The sequence below is a fragment of the Nyctereutes procyonoides genome, unplaced genomic scaffold (assembly GCF_905146905.1).
Source record: "Nyctereutes procyonoides isolate TBG_1078 unplaced genomic scaffold, NYPRO_anot_genome, whole genome shotgun sequence".
NCBI classification, from domain to species: Eukaryota; Metazoa; Chordata; class Mammalia; order Carnivora; family Canidae; genus Nyctereutes; species Nyctereutes procyonoides.
The window spans coordinates 20,881,165-20,905,350 of record NW_026575047.1 but is presented as its reverse complement, the minus strand read 5'-3'; the positions used below and the strand labels follow the sequence as shown (position 1 = coordinate 20,905,350).

General features: G+C 51.8%; 1 protein-coding gene across 4 annotated transcripts in view; it reads left to right on the top strand.

The window, feature by feature from the left end:
- The window catches only part of EVC (EvC ciliary complex subunit 1), a 69,122-nt gene extending 46,178 nt beyond the window's left edge, over window positions 1-22,944 (top strand). For 3 of the 4 annotated variants that reach the window (XM_055326234.1, XM_055326232.1, XM_055326235.1), the window contains 9 exons: window positions 268-377; window positions 4,434-4,644; window positions 5,574-5,780; window positions 8,295-8,439; window positions 10,093-10,204; window positions 15,392-15,518; window positions 16,853-16,946; window positions 17,621-17,732; window positions 18,268-22,944. In XM_055326234.1, coding sequence (XP_055182209.1) covers window positions 268-377; window positions 4,434-4,644; window positions 5,574-5,780; window positions 8,295-8,439; window positions 10,093-10,204; window positions 15,392-15,518; window positions 16,853-16,946; window positions 17,621-17,732; window positions 18,268-18,349 — 1,200 coding nt within the window. In that variant the 3' untranslated portion in view covers window positions 18,350-22,944. The remainder of the gene's footprint in view (window positions 1-267; window positions 378-4,433; window positions 4,645-5,573; window positions 5,781-8,294; window positions 8,440-10,092; window positions 10,205-15,391; window positions 15,519-16,852; window positions 16,947-17,620; window positions 17,733-18,267) is intronic. The other variant, XM_055326233.1, reaches the window with a different exon arrangement.
- The last annotated feature ends 1,242 nt before the right edge of the window (window positions 22,945-24,186 follow it).

Below are 24,186 nucleotides of genomic sequence, written 5' to 3'. Positions count from 1 at the left end.
TTTGAGAAGAGAGAGAGCACAAGTTGGGGGAGGGGCAGAGGAAGTGGGGGAGAATCTCAAACAGACTCCCCACTGAGTGTTAAATGTTTTAAGATTTAGATACAAATTAGAAATTTTAAAAATCCTTAGAAGGAACCATAAGAGAAAATTTTAATGAAATCAGGGGAGAAAAGGATCTCTTAAACAAGAAACAAAAGGCATGTTCCAACAAAGCAGTGATGGGTACAGTGAACTTGAGTTGACCCCTGTTCCTCTGTGCGGATTTAGGTGTGGATGGAGGAGCATGCCCTGTCCTCCGTGCTGCAGACACACCTGCAAGATGACCATGAGAGCATCGTCCACCAAGTCTTGGGCCGACTTGGTGGTCTCACTGAAGAGTAAGTACAGCTTTCTGAAGGGTGGAGGTCTGTGTCCTGTGTGACCTCCATGCTAACTTCAGTGTTCTCATCTGTTAAGTGGACACATTAACTATCCCCTGCCATTCTTATGGTATGGTTTTGAGTCCAACCGAACTGTAAATGTACATGTGGAGAAGAATGGTAGCAGAGTGCTACAGGTAAAGGCTTGGAGTCAGAATTGATCTGGGCAAATGACTTACCATTTATTGTCCTCAATTTCCTCACCCATAAAATGGGCTCATAATACCTACTTCATAGAGCTGTCTTGCATAGGAACCTTTTAAAACATTTTTTTGGAAAGTATTTACATATATTGAGTGTATAATTCAATGATTTTTGGTAAATTTACAGAGTTCTTCACCTATAGCCATGATCCAAAGTTAGGCATTTCTATCACTTAAAAAGACTCTTTGTGCCCATTTTCAACCATTCCCAATTTATTAATAAATCTGTATTCTTTTCTGTTTTTTCATTTTTTAAAGATTTTATTTATTTGTTTGAGAGAGTGGGGGGCAGAAGGGGAGGGAGAAGCAGACTCCCCATTTAGCAGGGAACCCGATGAGGGGTCCAGTCCCAGGACCCTGAGATCATGACCTGAGCCAAAGGCAGATGCTTAACTGAGCCACCCAGGCACCCTTCTTTTCTACTTTAATACCTGTTAGTGTAGTACTATATTTCCTCTTTTTAAAATAATTTATTTATTCATGAGAGACACACACACACAGAGGGGCAGAGACACAGGCAGAGGGAGAAGCAGGCTGCATACAGGGAGCCGAATATGGGACTTGGTCCCAGGAGTCTGGGATCACATCCTAAGCCGAAGGCAAACACTCAACCACGGAGCCACTCAGGCATCCCTAGTACCATATTTTCAACTTACTCTAGAATACTCTTTTTCCTTGTTTTACATGATAAAAATTATTTTGATAAAGTACTTTTTCTAGTTGCAAGCCTTTTTCAGGGCACTAGTGTGTATACGTCAAGAAGTAGGTGGATAGCTATATTGGATAATATAGGGGAAGGAGGTGACAACAAGTAGGAAAACTTTGTGAGCCACTAAGACAATAGAGGGTGATTGGAAGATTTGTCCAGCCCGAAAACCTGTGTCTTTTAATTGTACTAATATTTAGTCCACTTATATTTAATGTAAATCTTAATTTTAGCATATTTGGATTTTTAATCTATCATCTTACTGTTTGTTTTATGTTTGCTCTGCTGCTCTGTGTTCCTTTCTGTCTCCTTTCTCACCTTCTTTTGGATTAGGTGTTTTTTTTATTTTAATTTATCTTTTTTGGCATGTATTCTTTTACTGTGCTTTTAATGGTTCACAGATTTTAACTTGCATCTTTAATGTGTCCAAATCTGATATACACTAATATATTCCTTCCTCCAGGCAATGTGGACACCTTAGAACACCTTAACTCCATTTATTCTTCTCTCATAGAGAGAGTATCCTTTTCTTGGTGGGTATTTTGCTTCTCTGTTTTCAACCCTATGAGATATTATCATTCTTATTTTTATGATATATCATAAAAAGATAAAAAAGATCTATCATTCTTTATTTTTATGATATATCTTAAAATATAGATATATATTAAGATATATCATATATTAAGATATAGCATTCTTTATTTTTATGATATATCATAAAAAGATAAAAAGATATATCATTCTTTATTGTTATTATCATTCTTATTTTATTCTTATATTTTATGCAGTCAATACTTATTTATATTTGCTCACATATGTACCCTTTCTGTTGCTCTTGATTCTTTTCTGTATCTTTATGATTCTTTCTGTATCTGGGGTTATATTCCTTTGTATTAATGTTCTCTGGATTTCAGATCTGCTAGTGAGAAATTCTCTTAGGTTTTGTTTGTCTGAAAAGGTCTATCTCATTTTTATTTTGGGGGAATGTTTTCATTGGGTATAGAATCCTAGTTTGGTTACTATTTTTTAAATGCTTTTTAAGGATAATCTTTTGTTTTCTTACTTCAATTAGTTCTGACTGCTTTTAAGATTTTCTTTTGTTCTTTGGTTTTCATCAGTTTATTATGATATGCCTAACCATGTATGTGGTTTTTGTGGGTATTTCTTGTTTGTTTGTTTGTTTGTTTGTTTAATAAATCTGTAGTATTTCTTTTTTTTCTTTTTTAAAAAATTTTGTTTAAATTCAGTTTGCCAACATGTGTTTCTTGAATCTCCAGTAGTTTGCTATCTTTCATCAGTTTTTGAAAATTTTCAGCCATTATCTCTTTAAAATTCCTTTTGCCTGTTCTTTCCCTACTTTTCTGGGGCTCCAGTCACACAATTATTAGAATTTTTCACCTTATCCCACATACATCTTATATGCTATCCTGTATTTTTCATTCTTTTGTTCTTTGTGGTTCAGACTAGACACTTATTTTGAGTTATCTTCCAGTTCGCGCTCTCTTAGGCAAGTTCTCATCTGCTGTTAAATCCCTCTACTGTTCTTAATGTTGGTACTGAATTTTCAGTTCTAGAATTTCCATTTGATTCTTTTCGTAGAGGTTTTCAGTTGTCTCCTGAAATTTTTCATCTTATCATTTAATTTATTAAACATATTCATCATAACTATTGTAAAGGCTTTGTCTGATTATCTCACATATCTTTTGGTATATTTCTATTATCTGTTTTTTCCCTTTGTTTTAGGGAAATAAATCTGTTTGCAAGTCTGGTGATTTTTGTTGAATGCTGGACACTGTTGCTGAACATTGCAGAGATAATTTAAGATTTTGAATAATGGGATCTTCGTCCAGAGAGGATTTATATTACTTCTAGCAGGGATTTCACATAGTGGCAGATCTGCTACCCCATTTGTGAATGCAGCTGATTCAAAATTAAGCCTCTGTATAGGATGATTCCTTATTCTTAGGACAAAAGCTCCCAGATGAAAGCCTAGAGTGCTTGTCAGGTCTCTCCTCCTTGGTAGGTTGACTGCCAAAACTCTGTTCAGCTTTTCAAGCTGTCAGAAAATACCAAATAATGGGCCTCTCTGGTATACCAAGGTTTTTCACTTGAGTCATTGAGATGGGAACTCAAAAATAGCCCACAATTCCAGTTTTGGAAAGTTATGTAAGATTGATTTTGAAACTTGATTTTGAAAGTTATGTAAGAAATTCAGGTGAATGTGTCCTGAAGAGAGCTGCGCATATGTATCAGAAACTTGGGGCAGGATATGATAAAGTTGAAAAGATGAATGAAAGAACAAATGGCTGAATACAAGTGAGCAATTGTGTCTAAGAGAACAGGCAGCAGGAGATGGGATGATTCCTTTAAAAAAAAAAGATTTTATTTATCTATTTCACAGAGAGAGAGCACAAACATGAGCACAAGCAAGGGGAGCAGCAGGCAGAGGAAGAGGAAGAAGCAGGCTCCCCACTGAGCAGAGAGCTCAATGGGGCTTGATCCCAGGACTCTGGGATTGTGGCCTGACCCAAAGGCAGATGCTTAACTAACTGAGCCACCCAGATGTCCTGAGATGGGATAATTTGAACCTACTGCCTTCTGAAAAGGATCCCTGGGGAACTTGGCTACTTGAGGCATTTCTTGGTAGTTCAATATATTAGAGACACAGAACAAACAGGAGATGTATATTTAGGTCATGAGGTCCCAAGACCTGGAGTTGGCAAGCTGGAGATCAAGGAAAGACAATGGTGTATTTCCAGTCCTGAGTCTGAAGGCTTGACATTCAGGAAGAGCTGATAATCTCAGTTTAAGTCCAAAGGCAGGGAAAAAAAAATAACCCATATTCCAGGCCAAAGAAACCCATGGGAGAGTCAGCCTTTTCTTATTTTCAGGACTTCTACCCACTAGATGAGGCCCACCTGCATTAGGAAGCTTACTGACTCATGTTAATCTCATCCAGAAGCACCTTCACAGAAACACTCAGAATAACGTTTGATCAGATGTTTGGGCACCTTGTAGACATTCTGGCTGACAAAGTTAACTGTCACATTCAGTAAAGCCAAGAGCACTGACTTGTAGCCCCCTGCCTGCCCACTTTCCTCAAAGGTCCACGTGGTGCATCCTTCAGGGCCATGGCCTGCTACTACGCTCCGCGCTCCGGAGGCTGGCTCTCCGGGGCAGCACTATCACCACCCTGACCCACATGAGACTTTCTGGCAAGAAGAGCCTTCTCCAGGAACTGCGCGAGCAGCACGCCCTTGAGCAGAGCTCCTCCCAGTGTCTGGATGAGCATCAGTGGCAGCTGCTCAGAGCCTTGGTAAGATCAGTTTGTCAGGCCCCCTACCCAGCCCAGCCAGGCAGTGCCATTCCATCAGGTTCCAGATTCAGTCATGCTTGCCAAAGCCCAAATCTCACCACCCCTATTGTTCCAGTGTGCGACTATGGCAGCCTTTGGGGAGGCACCCAGTGTGTGGGAGGGCTTTAGGGCTGTATTGAGAATTATGCTAATGTGCATATATAATCAGAAAACAGATCTGTCATTGTCATCAGAGTGCTGGGAGGAAGGGGCCCTGAATCTATCTTAAGGTTTTAACAAGTTGAAAGAAGGGATTTGTAAATTGTGGGACTGAGATTTAATCCCAAGCAGGCTGACTGCAGGTCTTACGGAGCTGCTGAGCTATTGGAGCAGCTGGTGCTTTGACCCATTAGTGAAGGACAAGGTCATGGTCACTTTTCTTCTACCCAGGAGAGCTCAGTGGGAAGCAGGCAGGACTAGCCCTTCTAGCTCTGGTTCACCCTTCTCCTTTTCCATAAGAAAGGGCAGTCCCTAAGGCCTCATATGCCCTGCCTTGGCTTCCATGATGCCCCAGAATATGCTCAGACTCAGGTCTGGCTTTGGAACCTACCTCTGCTGTGCGACTTTTACAAAGTTACTTAGTGTCTCTGAGCCTCTATGTCCTTATCACTCCTAGTATTCAGGCCTCATGGTATTTGGGAAGAACAAGGAAGTTCTTGCATGTGTGAGAGGCCACAGATGACACTGGGCACACAGCCAGTGCTCAATAAATGGTTGCAGAGTTCCCCAACAGACACCCTGGCTCATCCATTGTTGGTTTTGCAAGCCCAGAAGTGCCCACTTTCTGCCCCTTCTCAGTCCTTTCCTGGGGCCCTGGGCTGGTCCTGGACCTGGCCAGAGCTTCTGTGTGGGGCAGCAGTGTGGGCTCCTCTCTATCCTGTCCTTTCTAGGAGGCACGAGTCACTGAGGAGGCCAGCAGGCTGGAGGAGGAGGCGCAGCAGACCCGGCTGCAGCTTCAGCAGCAGCTCCTGGCCGAGGCCCAGGAGGTTGGGCGGCTTCTGCAGCAGCACACAGAGCGAGCCATTGGGCAGGTGCTCCTGGCGCATGCTCGGAATGCCGCAACCAAGAGCCGGACCAAGGACAGGGATGACTTCAAGGTGTGAGCCCAGGGAACCCGAGGGGCAAGAGGGATTGGGATGGGGTGGGTGAGCAGGGAAGGCAAGGAGAAGGATTTGGGCAGAGCAGTGGCTCGGGCACTGGCCCTGCCATGTCCTGCCCAGGAGCTTCTTGTCCTCGCCGAGATGACCTGGCTTCTCTGAGCCTCCTTTCCCTCAACTGTGAGAGGGAATCACCACCCTCATAGAATGGTGAGGTTTTCTCTCTGTTCCCGGGCCCTGGCTCAGCCCTCACAGCAGCTCTGACAGGGGCGTGGGCTCACCCAGAGCCTCCCAGCCGGGCAGTGGCAGACGCAGGATCCTAAGTCAGCCTCCCTCAGAGAGAGACGTGGGCCTCTCCTGCCCCTGACTGGCTCTGCAGACACAAGAGGTAGACCTCTTGCAGAGTTGACCCTGACAGCTGAGCAGTGCAACGAAAATCAGATCAGTTTGCCCTGAGCGGGCAGTGGTTTCCTCCTTGTACCAACGATGATGACGAGAAGCCATAGGAATAAAAATAACAATGAGGAGGAGTAATAAGCACTGTACTTCTAAGTCCACCTGCCACCCTTCTCATCAGGCTCACCCTGAAACCTTGCACAGAAAGGTTAGCTTTCTTTCCTTTGTTCGGTGGAGAGAACTGAGGCCTATAGCCTTTCAGATTTAAGAAGGGGCAGAGCTGGGACTGGAACCCAGTCTTGCCCCCAAGGCCAGCACATGCTCTGCTTCCCCATGGCTGCCTCTCACCTCCAACCAAAGGAAAGGCGAGACGCCTCCGCTTTTGCAGAAGTCTGCAGAGAGTGTACATGGCCAGCTCGCGCGTAGGTGAGGCAGAGCTGAAGCTAGCAGCGACTGGCGTTGCCGTGCGCCGGACGCTGCGGGACTTCTTTCCCAACCCTGTTCATTCAAATAAAATCACTTATACGCACGGCCAAGAAGTTGGACACACATTGCCGGGATGCCCCATCTTGTCCCAAATATCGCACGTCTGCGGCATGTCATCCAGACCTCAGGGCCAAGTTGGTGACATTGGGAGAGTCACTTCCTTTCCCTAAAATTCTACAGCTTTTACCTGATAAGTGCTCACAACATGAAAATGGAATGAAGTGTAAACCTGGGGTCCCTTCCCAGAGGGACTCTGAGTCAGGATAGGGTGGGAGTGTGCCCCATACCCCCCCCCCACACACACACACCCCTACAGGAAAGAACAGGTGTTCAGTTTCTGGAAGAAGGTTCATTTATTCAAGCTCCAGTCATGGAGCTTCTTGGCCCCAAGCCCTGTGGCAGACCCTGGGCCAGTGATGCAGGCGGGCAACATCTCCCCTCCATGGGATCTACCAGCTACCAGGAGAGGGGGCAGGTCACAGAGGGGGGCAGACAGCGCCTCCCTGTGGCAGGAAGACAGGCAGCAGAAGGCCTGGTGCTGCAAGTGGGTCCTCTGGCTGACGTGGGAGGAAGAGGGACTTCCTGTCTCCTGGGGGTTCTAACTGTGTCCTAAATCAAAGTGCAGGCAGGCCACAGCCTCAGTGGCAGAAAACGCAAGGTCAGGTCCAGGGTCCTTGGAGGAGTGGAGTCAGAGTCCCTCGGTGAGGCTTCCCGACCCTCTTCACCTCCACAGCCTCTCTGCACACCTGCAGAGTCTCTCAGGAGGTGCTGTAACAAGATGTGGACAGCACAGCTCTAGAAACTGTATAGCATAACCAACCACGCAGCAGGTAGGAACTGCCTAATAATAAATGGGTTGTTTTTTTTCCTTGTCCAAAGTCTGGAACCATTAGAAAAACATTTGTTGAAATGAGGACTCTTGAGTCTGACCTTTTCTGACTTTTGCCCATCATCTTAAAGTAAAGGTGGGTGACTTTGCCGGTGCATAGCCAACACGTCCCCGATGATGGGGTGTCTCAGCATTTCCTCTCCACTTTGGGCTGAAGGCATATCACTTAAGAATGTATACTGCTAAAAAAAAAAAAAAAGAATGTATACTGCTGCTGGGAACAAAGACATGCCAAAATGGCAAGTAAATAGAAGTTCTTCATCCCACGTAACAAGTAATGTGGAGGTCGGTGGTTCCAGACTGGCACAGAGGCTCTGCAACGTGACTGACCAAGGACCAGCTCTATCTTTCCAATCCACCGTTCTTGGTGTTAGTTCTCTGCCTCATAGTCTCAAAATGGGGCCACTGCCCCTCCAGACATCAGATCTGCGTTCCAGGCAGGAAGAAGAAAACAGAAAAACCTTCCCCCTACACTAAGCTTTGCCTTAATGTTCGTGAAGGGAAGGTCCCCCAGTGGTCTCTTCCTAACATTGGGTCCCATTGGCCAGAACTGGGTCATACAGCCAGCCTCACGCCACCCCTGACCATGGAAATAAGATCACTGAGACTGTGTAAGCCAAGCACACGCCCTGTCTGCTACCCGGCCAGTCAAGGTTGGGAGTGGTGGAAGCTAAGAAGCAGGACGAGGGGAGGCAGGGGACCCCCTGTGACTTCTTTGCTGAGTCTTTCTCCTCCTGCCACAGAGGACACTGATGGAGGCAGCTGTGGAGAGCGTCTACGTGACCAGCGCTGGAGTCAGCAGGCTCATGCAAGCATATTCCCAGCAGATCGGGAGGGTCATGCAGGACCACGAGGAGAGGAAACTGGAGCATCTGAAGGCCCTGCAGGGTACGGCCCCCTCCTCAGGGAAGCCCGCAGGCCGCGGGCCACACATGCGCTGAGTTTGGGACACACGATGGCATGTCATCTTTTTCAAATGTTATTTAAGGGAATTTCATTTTGTTTCATTTTCTTTCTTTCCTACTTTGCCCCCTAAAAGGGGCTTTTTAAAAAGCTATTTAAAGAGCTATACACGTGGTACAATAGAATTATTCAAAAGCAGATGAACCGGGACGACGGGACGGTGGGAGGGAGTCCCAGTGAGGTCGTGATCTAGGACATAGGCCATCAGATCCTTCCCTAGCATGACAAGATTTTGGCGCTGGGCTTACTGGTGGCCAGAGAGATGGGAACCTCATCCATCAGAGTTGTGTAGTGACAGCAAGTGACAACAGGCCAGTGGCCCCTACGGTGTTCCTGAGACCCAGAGAATTCCCCCATGGGCTCTCATAAGAGGCCACCCAGGTGACGAAATGGATGGTATCCCCAAGGCCACCAGTAATATGCCTAAAATAATAGACAAAAGCCAGTTTCCTCAGGGCCTCTGCTTGTAATGGTCCCTCCTCATCCTGGCTTCAGGGTAGAAACCCACTGTCTCAGATGGGTTTTGCCTCAGTTGCCCAGGAATCAGTGTTGGGATCGACCCCTAGACCAACGATGGGCAGCAGGTCCTGGGAGTGGTCTTCTGGGAATATTCATTCCCTCTGTGGGCTCAGCCACATGTCTTCCCCTTGTTGTGAGGAATCTGGTTCCTAGACTCAAGTAAAATCTGGGCACCTGCCTGGAAATCAGCTTGGCAGTGATAGACACATCATCGTTTTCCAAAGGAAGGGTTGGGTGAGGCCAGCAGGAGACAGACGAGATAGTCACTGCAGAGTGTCCAGGAGCCAGGGTGTTCATTTCCCCTGTAGGTCTCGGTTTCCCCATCTGTGGGGTAGGGTTCGCCCTCTACACATCGTCTCAGCTCTGATTTCCTGCTTCCTTGATACCCCAGCTCTAATGGGAGGACTTTTTCAGTAAATGCATTGAAATGATAGAACTTAATTGAGCAACTTTTGCCTCACTCAGTAATTGAAGAGCTAGAGAATGTGACATCCCTAGAGATCATCCAGGTTAGAGACCATCCATTTAAACTTCTCTCTGTGTTCTAGAAGGCTCAGGTCCAGCGGGGTTGGTGGCCTGCTGGCCATCTCACAGCTGGGTCAGTGGAAGTATGACCTGATATGCAGTCCATGCACCTCGGACTCAGAGGCCAGACTGCCTCGGCCCTCAGAGAGCACTCACATGCGTGAGGCTGGCTGCACACCAGCAGCTCTGTCCATCGAATCCTTTCTCCTTTTCAGTGTGCATTTTATTTGTGGTGGCCCCTTTATGCTAAGTCTTCCGTATTTGCCACCCTAGCTCCTGGTGCTTAAAAGAAAGGAGGGGCTGAGCAGTTGCAGGGAGAGCAGGGGTCATATTCCTCTTGGGCACAAGGTCTATGATGGAAGCTGAGCTTTCTCATGCACATGGAGCCTCTCCCAGGGAAGCATGGGTGCTGGGTAAACCGCACACTCTGAGGTCAGGTGCCCCACTGACCTCTGAGCCCCAGCCCCTCTCCAAACCTGGCACAGAGGCTATCCCCAGGCATCCCCCTGATATCTTGTGTGCTGAATGGTTTAGGTGAGAGAGCAGAGAATTACAAGCTGCGGACAAAGCAGGGACTCGGGGAGCCTTCATCCAGGAGCCAGATGGCAGGTGGAGCTGGCGAAGCCTGCGAGGCTGTCCACCAGAGGTGAGCTCTCCTCTTCTGACGTCTCTGCTGCACACTCAGCATCTGATGGCATGTGTCTCTGTCTGGCTTCCTGCTGGACACACGGCCCCTAGAAGGGGCCTGGCACGAGGGAATGAGTGAGTTCAGATGGTGGTGGGGTCCCTCGACAATGGGGGTCAGGCTGTTTACTCTGGAGGTAACCCCAGGAAGCACAGTGAGGGCAAGGGATGCGAGGCCCATGGGTGTCTCGCACTGCGGCGTAACCACAGCCAGCTACAAACCACACGGCTCTGTAGCTCAGAGGCCCTGGCAGGTGCTGCTGGGTTTTCTGGGCCTCATACGGCCTAAATCAGGGTGCCAGCTGGCTGGGCTCTTGTCTAGGCTCTGGGAAGAATCTTTTCAGGCTTGCTCAGGCTGTCGGTTCTGTCTAGTTCCTGGTAGAACTGAGGTCCCGCTGCGTGGTGGCTGTCAGTTGGTGGCCACCCCTTCCTCCTAGAGGCCTGTCTCTGGTCCTTGCTCACGGCCTCTATGGTGCTTGGAAATCCTCTGCCTTCCTCTCCTGCTACATCTCTCTGGCTCCAGTTAGAGAAACTGCTCTGCTTGTAGCATTCCTGTGATTAAGACCCACCCAAATAATCCAGGACAATCTCCAAGTCTTAAAGTTGGTGACTCTGATCAAGCCTGCAAAGACCTGATTGCCATGGAATGTAACATCTTCATGGGTTCCAGGCATGAGGGACGCCTCTCGGCACTGTGTGGCCTACCACAACAGGAAAAAAGCAAACAAACCCCAGGGCAATGAGGTGTTTCCACAGCACCTGAGGCCCAATCCCACCCTGGACCTTCTGAGAGACTGTGTACAATTCTACTTCCAATTATGCCAGCAAGGGATGCAGAAAATAAGGACGTGTCTACCAACACCTGCTCCACATTGGTTGAAGGTCCTCCCTGGAGGTGTTAGACCACCAGCCCTCCAGCCCACCCCTGAGCTGGCCAAACACACTCCTGGGGCTAGAGAAAGCCATGAGGCATAGACCCAGGTGCTCGACGTAAGAAGCCAAAGGGCAGACAAGCACTCGGTGATCTAGGGGTGTGGATGCTGTACCCACATGACCCTGTAAGCATCTACTCTTCCTACGCCCTGAGCTAGCCCCTGGGGACAACACCTGTCACCCCCGAGCTCACAGTCTGAAGGGGGAGACAGGCAGGTAAACAGCAAGAAATGGGCACAGGTACTCTGCTGGGGGAGGGGAGAGGCCCTGCAGGATGACGGGTTGGGGATGCAGGTCCCTTGTCTTGACAGAGCAGCAGCAGGACGACCACAGCCCTGCACGATGGCAGTGTGGGCTCTGTGCCATGCCCCACAGGAAATCCCAGCCCCACATCTGACAACTGTTAAGGAAACAAGAACCACAGGGCCATCCCCTCGGTCAGACTGCACCCTCCATCCCTTCTCCATAAATCTCCATTAGCTGTGGTCCTGCCATGGGTTTGCAAGGCATGATCAATAGTTGTATCTCCATTGAACTATAGGCCGGCAGTTCTCAGGTGCAGGGAACATCAGCTCACTTGGGTCTCCCACTGGAGAACATGCAGATCCCTGGCCCCACACCTGGACAGTCAGACTCAGAGGCTTTGAAGGGTACCCAGGAACCTCAGTTGTTAACACACTCCTCTCCCGGGATTCTGATGGATGTAGTTCAAGGGCCGTACTTTGACCCCAGTGACCCAGGAAGAGGAGCCTCAGCCACCCCCAGCCCAACCTCCGCCAGGTTTGTGGAAGATGGAAGCAGGGCCCAGTGGGGATGCGGGTGACTGAATCTCACTGTGACTTAGAGGCTCATCTGTGGCCATTGGTGCCCTTCCCGTCTTTCCCGAACTCACAGAGAAAGTCGGCCAGAACACCCAGGGACCGAGCTGTGTCGTGACAACAGATAATTGATTAAAAGGAGCAGCAACAAGAATAAGCCCATGAAGCAATTGTCAGTCCACAGGCAAATTCCAAATGGCATCTCTGGCGAGCCATGGGATTGTGGGAGAGCCTGTCTCGGGTGCCAGCGACACTGGTGGGATGGCCCCTTCCAACAGCCACACGCTGGCCAGGTCCCCTCCTGCCCTGAACCTCAGGCTCCCCGTCTGTGACGTGAGGTTGCAGTAGCTCCTGCCTCACAGACATGTTACGGTCAGAGAGCACACATAGAGCGAGCAGCGCCCACGGCGAGGGGGCATAGGGCCCGTGCCCTGAAGTCCCTCACCACCGGCAGAGTCGTCACAGCTGTGCCTTCTGCACTGTGCACGGTGCCACTAGAGATCGAAACAGCTCTGCGACCAGAACTCTTTCAGAAGGGATGTCTTTTCAGTATCCATTTCCATAATCAAGTATGAGTCTAAGAGGTTTAGGAGCTTGCATGCCTGTCTAGGTGCCTCAGACCCTCCGCCAGGCCTACAGCCAGGGCATTCCCTTCTTCCAGAAGGTGCTGGAGGATCAGCAGTGCTGAGGGTGCTCGTGCTCTGGAGCCAGGGTACATGCAGCTGTCCCCCTTCGGGCAGGATTGTCCAGAGCATGGCTCCTCTCTCGGCCACTGTCTTGTCTCACGTCCTCGCCACTCCCCTCCTGGCTGAGAGCTGTGGCCTCTGGCCTCCTGTCTCGTCCTGCTGTCCGCTCCACAGCCCGGGCACCCCATAACCATGAGGCAGCTGAGCCTGGGTCTCTCCTGGGCCCTTCCATGGCTCCCTGGGCCTCGCAGGGTGAAGCCCCACCCTGACCCCTCCCTGTGTAGTACTGTCACCGCCGGCCATTCCCGTTAGCCCAGTCCACAGGCTGTTGGCAGATGGGCACAGGGTGGGCTGCTCCCAGCAAAAAGCTACCTAAGCCTCTGCATGGGGGCCCCCAAGAGAGGGTCCGTGTCCTAATCCGTGGAGCCTGTGCATGCGACCTATTTGGAAGGAAGATCTCTGCAGATGCCATTAAGTGAAAGATCTCGAGACAAGATCATCCTGGATCGTCCCAGCGGGCCCTGAATCCAATGGCAGGTGGGATAGAGGGAGACTCGATCACTCACAGAGAGGACCATGTGAAGACGGAGGCGGAGATTGGGATGCAGCAGACACCAGCCAAGGAACCCCAGCAGCCACCGGGAGAGGGAGAGGGGAGAGGCAGGGAAGGGGCTCCCCTCTAGAACCTTTGGAGGGAGCCCTTCTGGCCACCATTGCCGTGAGAGAAGAGACTTCACTTGTGTTAAGTCGCCCGCTTCAGCTTGTGGCCATGTGTCAGAGCAGCCCGCGGGAAATTAACGCAGCTCCCTTGAGGGTGTGGGAGAGGGGAGAGGCTGTCCCGCAGGGCACCGACCTCTGCTCTTCCAACGACATTTCCCCCCCAGCCCCAGCTCACACCATGCAGCTTTGTGCACTCAGGGACCGTGAGTCTCATATTGGCACCTGTATCTACCTGGCAGGCCTGAGGTGTCTCTCTGTATAAGTGAAGGAGTGGATGGGTGGATTAATGATGGGGTCTGGTAGGATGAGTAGGAGCTCACCAGGCCAATACAAAGAAGAGGGGAAAGAGATTACTGGGGGACAGAAGAGCATGAAGCAAAAGCCAGGTGCAATGTTGTGCCTTTGGGCAAACTCCCCGAACAGCTACCTGCCTACCTGCCAAGGCCAGAAACCGCTTCTGTCTTCAGGTCCAGACAGTTAGCCCTTTGAGAAAAGCAGTCACAAAAGGTCTGAAAGAAATGGTTCAGCCACTCTGGAAAACTGTGTGGAGGTTCCTCAAAGAGTTAAAAATAGACCTGCCCTACGACCCAGCAATTGCACTGCTGGGGATTACCCCAAAGATTCAGATGCAATGAAACGCCGGGACACCTGCACCCCGATGTTTCTAGCAGCAATGTCCACAATAGCCAAACTGGGGAGGGAGCCTCAGTGTCCATCGAAATATGAATGGATAAAGAAGATGTGGTCTATGTATACAATGGAATATTGCTCAGCCATTAGAAACGACAAATACCCACCATTTGCTTCAACATGGATGGAACTGGAGGGTATTATGCTGAGTGAAGTAAGTCAATCAGAGAAGGACAAACAGTGTATGTTCTCATTCATTTGGGGAATATAAATAAAAAGGGAATAGAGGGGAAAGGAGAAGAAATGGGTAGGAAATATCAGAAAGGGAGACAGAACATGGAAGACTCCTAACTCTGGGAAACGAACTAGGGGTGGTGGAAGGGGAGGAGGGTGGGGGGTGGGGGTGACTGGGTGGCAGGCACTGAGGGGGGCACTTGACGGGATGAGCACTGGGTGTTATTCTGTATGTTGGCAAATTGAACACCAATAAAAAATAAATTTATTATTACAAAAATAAATAAATAGAAAGAAAGAAAGAAAGAAAGAAAGAAAGAAAGAAAGAAAGAAAGAAAGAAAGAAAGAAAGAAAATACTTTAAAAAAAAAAAAGGTCTAAAAGAATAAAAGCCTGGGTGGCTCGGTCCATTAAGCATCGGGCTCTTGATCTAGGGTAGAGAGTTCCAAGCCCTGTGCTGGGTTCTCCACGGGGCGTGGAATCTACTTTAAATACAAAACAAAAAAGGTCAGAAAGCAAAAAGCAGAGAGCTGTTATGCAAACCAGGAGGGTGGGGTGGAATGTTCCTGTTTGCTGAGGGTCAGAGGAAGGTCAGCCCAGGAAGGGAGTGATTCAGAGCCGGAGGGGAGGGGTCTCTGCCCCTGAAAGCCAGGAGGGCTGCCTGGGTGTCAGGGGCCCGGCTGCTGCCTCTGCTCAGAGCACTGCCACACAGAAGCCTCGGGTGGGGGGAGCAGGGGAGGGGTGCTCCCATATTTGGGATTTGTCAGATGCCTGCTTGGACATGAACCTTCTGTTTTAGGTTTTCAGGATGGATGGGTAGCTAGGGAGACCTCTGGTCCTCAGGAGCATGTCCCCCTGCCCCTGGGTTCAGATTATTTTCTCATATGAAGATGCCACTTGCTGTCCAGTCACTTGGCAGCCGCGGGACCCCAGGGATGCCCCCACCCCTCTGAGCTGCTCCCATAAATCGTGCCAACAAAGGCCACTCTTGTCTCATGGCTCTGAGGGCCCAAGGGCAGCTGCTGGCCACCAACTCCCATGACTCAGCAGGCCCCTGGGAAACCGTTGTGCTGGGCCTCTGATTAACCGGCTGCCAAGGGCAGCTGATGGCCTTTGCTCCTTCTGCCAGGATGGTGGCACAGCAGAAGAAGTTTCTGGCCCAGTTCACCGCGCACCAGCAGATCCGCCTGGATGCTTGGAAGCAGAAGGCGAGGGCTATGGATCACCTGGAAGCCCAGCTTGAGACCCAACTGCAGGTACAAGTATCAGAAAAGTGCCTTCACCATGTGGGCAGAGGTTTAAAGAGGAATGGGAATAGCAAGAGGCCACTCTCATGATCACAGGTCAGCAGAGAGACCTCAGCCCTGGCTCAGTGAGGTCATCATGGGCGGATGGCTTGACCGTGAGCCTGGGGGTCAGCAGGGCCACGTTGTCTCCCCAGAGTGTCTGCAGCGCCCAGCCCGGGGCCAGGCCCGGAGCACTCATTGGCTCATGTCTGTGGCGCTGGAGAAGTGAGCTCCTCTGTGTGCGTGGATGGCCACCACATGGGCCTGTCAGTGTCACGTAGGCGGTGATGCTCTTTATCTAGGACATACAGAGGGCTCAGCCCTCTCGAAATAAATGGTTGCTTCATCACAGGGAAGTCTCATCAGTGTGAGATTATAAAGTGTGGCAATAAAGCAAAGTGGCTGCCTTTAAAAAAAAAAAATCAAATATTAGGGTGCCTGGGTGGCTCAGTCGGTTAGGTATCCAACACCTGGTTTTGGCTCAGGTCGTGATCTCAGGGTAGTGGGATGGAGCCTGGTGTCGGGCTCCAAACTGAGCGTGGAGCCAGCTTAAGATCCTCTCTCTCCCTCTGCCCCTCCCTCACTCGCATGCATGTGCAGGCATGTGCTCGCTCACTGTCTCTCCCTCTCTCAAAAAAAAAAAAAAATTCCAGAATGGAAGCACTTAACAGCATTGGGTCTTTCAGGGTATTTACCCCCAGTGCGTCACGCAAAAAACGACAGCAATGGTGGTTAACCCCTAGTAACCGAGGACCTGTCACTGAGCCGGGAGTGGTACATAAACCATCTGATGTCATCCTCCGATAGAGGATGGGGTCACTGCTGTGTTCCAGTTACAGATGGGGACACTGAGGCTCTGAGAGGTTAGGTCACCATCTAGCATCACAGTTAATAAATCACGGAAGCCAGGTCTGTGGTTAAACCACAGTGTCGGCAGTTAAGAACTCAGGCTCTGGAAGCGGGCAGAAGCAGGTTCGACCCCGGCTCTGCTGCTCCCCCTCTGTGGCCCTCACCGGGCCCTCACTGGGCCCTCACTTCAATGTTCTCATCTGTAAAAGGGGGGGGTGGTCCCTGGCTGGCGTGAGTGAGGATGGACAGTTCTCTGGCAGGAGCTGGAACACGCCAGCTCCCTCCCTTGCACATGCATCTGCCTCACTCCTGCCGCCTCTGGGGTGCTGCTGGGAGACCTGTCTGCACCCCAGGACACAGCCCCGTCAGCCACCCTCGGGAGCGCCAGCCTCGCTGTGGCGGGGAGGCGGGACTGGGCTGAGGACACCCCGATGAACCCGCCTCCTTGCCTTCAGGAGGCCGAGCAGAGCTTCATGTCTGAGCTGGCAGCGCTGGCCCGGGTGCCCCTTGCCCAAAGCAGACCATTGCCAAGTAAGCGTGGAGTGTCAGGTAAGTCATGGGGGGGTGTGAGCATGGCGGGAGGCTCTCCAGGCTGGGAATGTGGATTCTAGTCCCGTGTCTGCCACTCACCATGTGTGTATCTGTGTTGTGCTTGTCTGTGAATGAGCGGCTCGGTTAGGGTGGCGCTTGGGCCCCCGGCTCCCCACCATCCAGCACTTTCGATTCTTAGGTCTGCAGCTCACCAGCTGAGTCTCTGTGTCCCCGTCCATAAGATGGGAATGATTCCCCCTCCACGAATTATCTGGTTGCCCATAGCAACTTCAGGGATTTCACAGGTGTAGTGTGCTCACGGGGAAGAGCGGGGAGGTGCCTAAGAACACAGGGGTGTGCTAAAACAAAGGCTACCGTACAGGTGCTGTGTTCTCCAATGTTCAGGTCAGCTCAGTGTGGCTGAAACAGCGGGAGCCTGACAGCCCTGGGCTCCTGTCCCAGCTCTGCCGTTTAATGGCTGTGGGGCCTTGGGAAAGCGCCTCACTCCCGGCCTCAGTTTCCCTACAAGTTCAATGGGTATAAGAGCATACTTGACCGCAGAGGTACCCAGAAAGTGCCTGGCTGCCTGGCCACAGAGGTACCCAGAAAATGCCCAGAGAGTACCCAGAAAGTGCCAGCAGTCATGTGCTGGGGTCACAGAGCCAATGCCTGGCTTTCTGCATCTTCCGCAGAGAAGCCCGTAAGGACGAGAAGAAAGAAGCCCCCACCCCGGGAGAGAGGGGACCCTGGGGAGCCCACCGACGATGACCCTGCCTTGGGGGCCCACCCCTCGGGATCACTCAGGTACAGCGGGGGCCCTGGCGTACTGCCTGTGGATGCTTACTGACCACCCAAAGCAGGAAAACGGGCTCCTTTCTCAGAGGTGTTAGCCAGAGGGTCCCAGAAATGATAGGCGAAGGTGGGGGGTGTTGGTACCCTTGTCATTATTCGTGTCCGATTTGGCTGGGTCAGGCCACAGCCTAGCTCCACGTCCCACCAGCACCCAGCCTGTATGGCTTGGCAGTCACCCCCCCCCCCCACGCCAGGCCCTCACGGGCCACAGTTGCCTTGGGATTTGCTGTACGGTAAATGTGGCCTGGGCACCCAGTCATCTGAGTGGGGGCGGGTCTTCCTTTCCCTGTGGCCCTCAGGTGAGCCCCCCACCAAGCAGAGGGAAGCTGGGAGCTGTGCTTGTCTCCTCACAACCCCGGTCGAAGGAAACTGGTTTAGATCACCTGTCACTGCCTCTTCCTCTGATGTGACTGGGTGAGTTTTGCCTCCGACAGATCTGGAATCCGAGTTCTGACCGCTGCTTGCTTTGCTTCCATGTCTTAAACAGCAGAAGGCTGAACCAGCAAGAAAATGAAGCTGGTGACGGCGAGAGCCCCAAGAAGCTGCTAAGGGAGAAAACCAATTTGTAGTTTTCAGGGATCGGGGCCAAAGCGGAGGACCTGGCCTGCAGGCCGCCTGCCCGCCCCACCCGGGTGAGATGGTGAGGGCCACCGGGGGGACGGGGGTCCCCCTCTGCCTCCCAGGCTCACTGTGAGGCGGCTGGATGGAGACGGCTGGACAGTACCTGACAAAGCCTCAATGAGAAAGGTGGACCCTACCGCCTGTGAATTAGAAGCCCCTGTGGAACACCTGTGTGCGCTTCTCTCCCTCTCTGGCTTCCAGACGTGGCTCCCTTCCTCAGCGACCTCTTCCTCTGGCTGCCTAAGCCGTCCACCCCACCGTGTCCTGCTGCCCCCCAAAGCTGCCTGCCCAGCGTGAGGCCGACTCACACCAGCCCAGGGCCCCCCTGTACCCCGGACGCTCCGAGGAGTTCTGCTGGGAGTGCAGGGGTCTCTGGAGGGCTGGGGTCTTCCAGCCTGAAGCCTCTTCACCATTTATTTCTGTCACCTCGTGCTCTCTGTCCTGTGTGCCATGTCCCATGCACCTGGCCACTCATCTGGATCCATTCCCCCTTGGCTCAGCCAGCAGCTAACTCCCGGTCACTTTGGGGGGTGAGTCTCAGGGCCCTGTGACCCTGACACAGACCATGGAATCACTGGCCTGCAGGCCTACATCACCCCCACTGGGGTCCTGAGGCCCCACGGATGCATAGTGACACCTGCAGTGGGGCCTTCCCCCGGGAGGGGACAGCAGTTCACCACCAGGAGACCTGTTCCCCAGGGGGCTCTGCTGCTCGCCTGGTCAGGGAGAGAATCCAGAACCTTCCAGACTGGCCATATTTAAACCACAGCTAGGAGAGGCCTTTCCCACCTGGACAGAAAATTATTATTTCCATTGAAATCAGAGATTCTCACCCTCTGCACCATGGACACTTTGGGTGAGATCATTCCTCGTTTGGGGGCAGGAGCTGTTCTGTGCGTCGTGGGATGTTTAGCAGCAACCCTGAACCAGCAGATTCCAGGAGCACCCCCCCAGGTGTGGCAACTAAAGGTGTCTCCAGACGTGGCCAGAGGTCCCCCTGGGGGCATCACTCACTGACCTGAGTCAAAGTGTGTCGGCTCCCAGCAAGTCTGGACAGAGGGCTCTGTGATTCCACAGATTTCCAGAATGCAGTGGGCGCCGGGCTCCAGGAACCCCTGTCACGGGGATTTCCTGGCCCGTCTGTGGCTTGAATTTTTATTTCTTAAAATCTAAATAACACTATTAGGAGAGCGTGGCTCTGGGACAGAAGAAGTCATCCGCGACGGTTACCTGGCGCGTTAAGGATGCTTCCTGTCAGAGCATCAGGTCCTGACCCAGCAGCTGCGGAATTTCCAGAGTTGGCCAGCAGCCCCCTCTCGTGGCTAAATAAAGCATTCCGTCACTATGCCGGGTCTGCTGACAAGCTGTGGGTTCCTTCTTGCCCTATTTTGAGAACCTGGTTGACACAGAAACCGCTTTTGTCCCATGGGTCCCCTCACAGGGGCATCCTGGAGCCGGGAGTGAGTGTCTGATCCGGTGACTTGAACTTGGGAAATGCAGACCCCTGGCGGTACCAGCCTCTCTGCGGGATAGAAGGCAGCTCAGCTTCCGCAGCTCTTGCGTGAAGATGGTTTTGCTCCTGGAGCGTGGCCTCCTAGCCCAAGGGACTGTGTCACACGCCGGGCCCTCCTTCAGCCCTGCTGTGCAGCCGTGTGCTCGGCACAGTCTGGGCACAGTGAACTGTCTGCGATGGACTCTTGGGGCTCCCGGCGGGAGCGTGGAGGTGCCTTCCATCATGCAACTGCCTCCCGGTCGGAAGCCAGCGTGGACGCCAGAAGCCACGGGACTCTCTGCGGCGTCTGGCCCAGGCTCTGGGATGCCCGGGCGGGGTTGGCAAGCACAGCACGCCCAGTGCAGGGCAGGTGGACGCATCGCGGCCCACCGCCCCCCCATCCATTCCTGTCCCGGCCGTGTTACAGGCTGTGTTATGGGGTGTCACGGAGGTGGAGGGAGGTGGACCAGGAGGGGACGGCGGATGAATTCACGAATTCATTCTGTCACGCGCACCGCCCGTGCAGCCTGAGCTCAGCAAGGAGGAAGCCGTAGACTCTGTGGCCCCCTCTGGCCGCCCGGGGTCTGTCCTGACCCTCCCTCGGTGCTGATCTAGAGGCTGCTGCTGCTGCAGGACCCCCCTAACCGCCCGGCCCGGCCTGCTGCCCTGCCCCACCTCCCCTGCCCGGCCCACACGGCCCAGAGCCCTCTGGCTGGGGCGCTTCGGCGGTATTCTTTGCTCTCAGGAGAAAAGGCAAAATTACATGGACCGCCGTTCCCTCCCGGTCCACCTCCGTGACTACCCACCACCCAGATGGGATGGATGGAGGAGGTGGGCCGCGATGTGTCCACACCCCTGCGCTGGGCGTGCTGTGCTTGTGAACCTGCCCCGGGGGTCCCAGAGCCTGGGCCCGCAATGCCCTCGCCCTCACCCAGCCAGTCTCCACTCGCGGCCTCCTGTGTGCCTGCCCCTCCCCCCCGCCACTGGGCTTTTGCATAAGACATTCCCGCTGCCCCCCTGGAACCGCCCTACCCCCACCCCTCGTCGCTGCCTCACGAGCCCATAAACCTCACCCACACCTCAGCAGCAGGACTCCTGTCAGGAGCCTTCCCCGCGGCCCTCAGACAAGATCAGAGCCTCCCCTTAGGCTCTTAGCACCCTGTATTTTGCCGCTTAATTAACATGCCTTTATTTCCCATGCACATTTGGAACCAGTTGGGACATTGGCAGAGCAGTCGGGGAGATGGGCACCCGGGCTTGGTATCTGATGGAGCCACGTTGGAGGGCTGCGATTGACCCTGAGGCCACAAAGGCTCGTTCTCTTCCTACCTGGCCACACACATGGCTCCAGACACAAGCCTCTGCCATGGGAACAACCCCGAAACATGGCAAGATCAGAAGAGCAGAGAGACCCAGATCTGGGGCGGGGCTGCTGGAATCTGTACATTTGGGGGAGAAGAGCATGAAAAGCAAATGAAACTACAGGGGGGATGAGAGTGAATATTCAGAATGAGGAAGGAGATGAGGATGAGTGATACATTTTTTAAAAGCCTGATGAATTCCACAAAATCACAAATCCGAAAGTAAAATAATTTTGTAAATCAGCGGATGGCCTAATCCCCTCTGCAGTCCACTTAGTTCTAATGTTTCCCCCCTTCTCGAAATTCAACACATGTGACAGCTGGGAGATTGTGGACCTCCATCCCTCCCCTTGTGCCACACAGCTTCTGGTGCCGGGTGCCACGGGACTACAGGCTCTGTGTCGTGATGCAGGAGAGGTGGCACAGCAGCAGCCATTTGTGCCGGGCCAGCCAGCGTTACCTCAGCTGCACACAGAAACAGGCCCACCGAACCCCAGTCAACCTGCCCTCACCTGACCCTGGAAATGCCCACAGCCTCCCCACTGTCACCTGATCCTCAGGGATGTGCAGTTCAAACCTCTGGCTGTGGAAACTGTACAGAAACTATGACTGGAGATATCGCCAAGCCCACCCCCGGGGCTGGGGAGGGGTCTGTGCATACATCACTGACTTCATGGTAAACCGCGTCCAAGGAGTAGTGTGTGTCCTGAGGTCCATCATCTCCTTGGAGACAGCAAAAGGCACCACTTGGCACACTCATTTCCTTCTTCCCAGAGCAAGCAGGTGCATCTCCTTCTCTGGGGAAGGAGTGAGAAAGGCCAGGAGAGCCCCTGTACCTTCCTCCCCCCAAGAGAGTGGGCGCCCCTCCCTGTGTGGGAACACCAGGAGCTGGCGATACGCTTCTGCTACTCTTCCTGGGAGTGGGCAAAGTGCGCAGTTAGATGTTTGGGGTAATAATTTCATACCTGACCTTCCCCCGGAATGCATTTCCCTCGCATCCCCTCTGATGAGCACAGTGTCTGGCAATCCAGTCACTTGGTGGGAAGGAAAAGAAAGGAAGAGGGGAATGGGGAAGGAAACTTCAATTTGGTAAAAGTCCTTTTAGTTCAGAATACTCTTCTTGCGCCTCTGCTCCAGAAGTTGATGTCATGGGAGAGAAACGCAGGGCCAGTGACACTGCAAATGTGCATCATCAGGACTCACGCCTTGTGCTGCAGAGTCATGACCACATGCACTTTGATCCAAAGAACAACCCCCGGGTGTGCAGAGGTCTGACAGGCCTTGGGAGCAGCCTTCTCTGGTCCACTCACCTTAACCAAGTGGCCACACGGACTCTGGGGCCAGAATACGCCAGGCAGTGCAGAGGGTAGCAGAAAATGGCTGGGGCTTTACATGGATGGGGAGACCTTGGCTGTAGTCTTATGTTTTAGAGTCAAAATGAGATACTGGTGCAAAAATAGGCCAACGGATATAGCGGGGTCAGGCCAGCCCTTACTGGGACACCAGAGCCCACTTAAACTATGAGTTATAAGCTCACTAGCTTCATGGTGGTAGTTTGAAGCTGGCTACACTCAGTCCAGCCCAGCCCAGGGTTTAGTATTCATTTTGCAGGGTACCTCGGGACCAAAGACTCATATGCTATGATCGCCTGATTTACAATAAAGCCATCGCTGCAGCCCTAACGAGGAAATGATGGTGTTTTCAATAAATGGTGCTGGGTCATCTGGATATTATATAAGAAGAAGTGAGTCTTGAGCCTTCCCTTTCCTTAAACACAAAGATTAGAGAAATATGGATCATATACCTGAATGTGGCAAGATAAAAAGTTTCTGGAAGGAGACTTAGAAGACTTGTGGATAGAAAAATGCCCCTCCACCCAAGATGTCTACATCCTAATTCCTGGAACCTGGGACTAGACTATGACGTGGTAAAGGACAAGCACAGGTGTAGATAGATGGATGCGAGAAGAGATAGCTTTCCGCTAAAGCTTTCCGAGAAACACTCCCTACCTCTTGCTACCATCTCAGGACACAAAAGAGAAGCATGTGCCTTACAAAGAATGTTGTGGCACAGCTTCCAAAACTTAAGATTTGTCTGTCTTGCACCACCAGGACCGGTGACTGTGACTCTTGGAAGTCACAGAAGCTGGGGAACCTCACGTGGGACAGTGGGGGGCTGGTGACCTCAGTCGGTTATGCAGCCAGGCAGTAGTTCCACCAGTCAGTCTTAGAGAGAGGGTGTTAGGGCTGCTTCTGCTTGCACCCCGGATGGGTTAGGGGATGGTGCAGAAGAGGAATGCTTTCCGGAGAGTGGGGTAACACTGCTGCCACCTTTACTCTTCTGGAAGTTTCTGTGTTGCCCTTTAATAATCTGAATGAGCCACAGCCAAACATCTAAAGGCCTTATCGTTCATTCCTGACCTTTCCGTGTATTTAGCCTTGTTTCAGGAAAGTCCGTGACAGACTGTGAGCCAACACCATGTTGGACCTTAAGGTGTCTTAGCCCAACCAGGCAGATGGAGAATACACTAAAACAATTAAGTAGATGTAGAACCATCCACAGCCATCCTGCCTTGAGTGACAGGAAAACTTAGTCATCAGGAGAAAGGAACTTTGGACTTTGAGCCAACTTCAAGAGTCCTGGATTCAAATACTGGATTGGCCTCTTCCTCACTGTGTGATCTTGGAAAAGTCACTGAACTCTCTAGGATTCATCTCTAAAAGGGGGATAGTAATAGAGCCCACATCACAGAGCACCTAACATGTAGCCAGTACCACACAGATACTGCCTGCCTCATCACCACCACTATCATCATTACATCATCATCACCGCCATCACCACCACCTCCACCACCATCATCACCATCATCATCATCACCACCACCACCACCACCAGCATCACCATCATTCTCACCATCATCACCACCTCCACC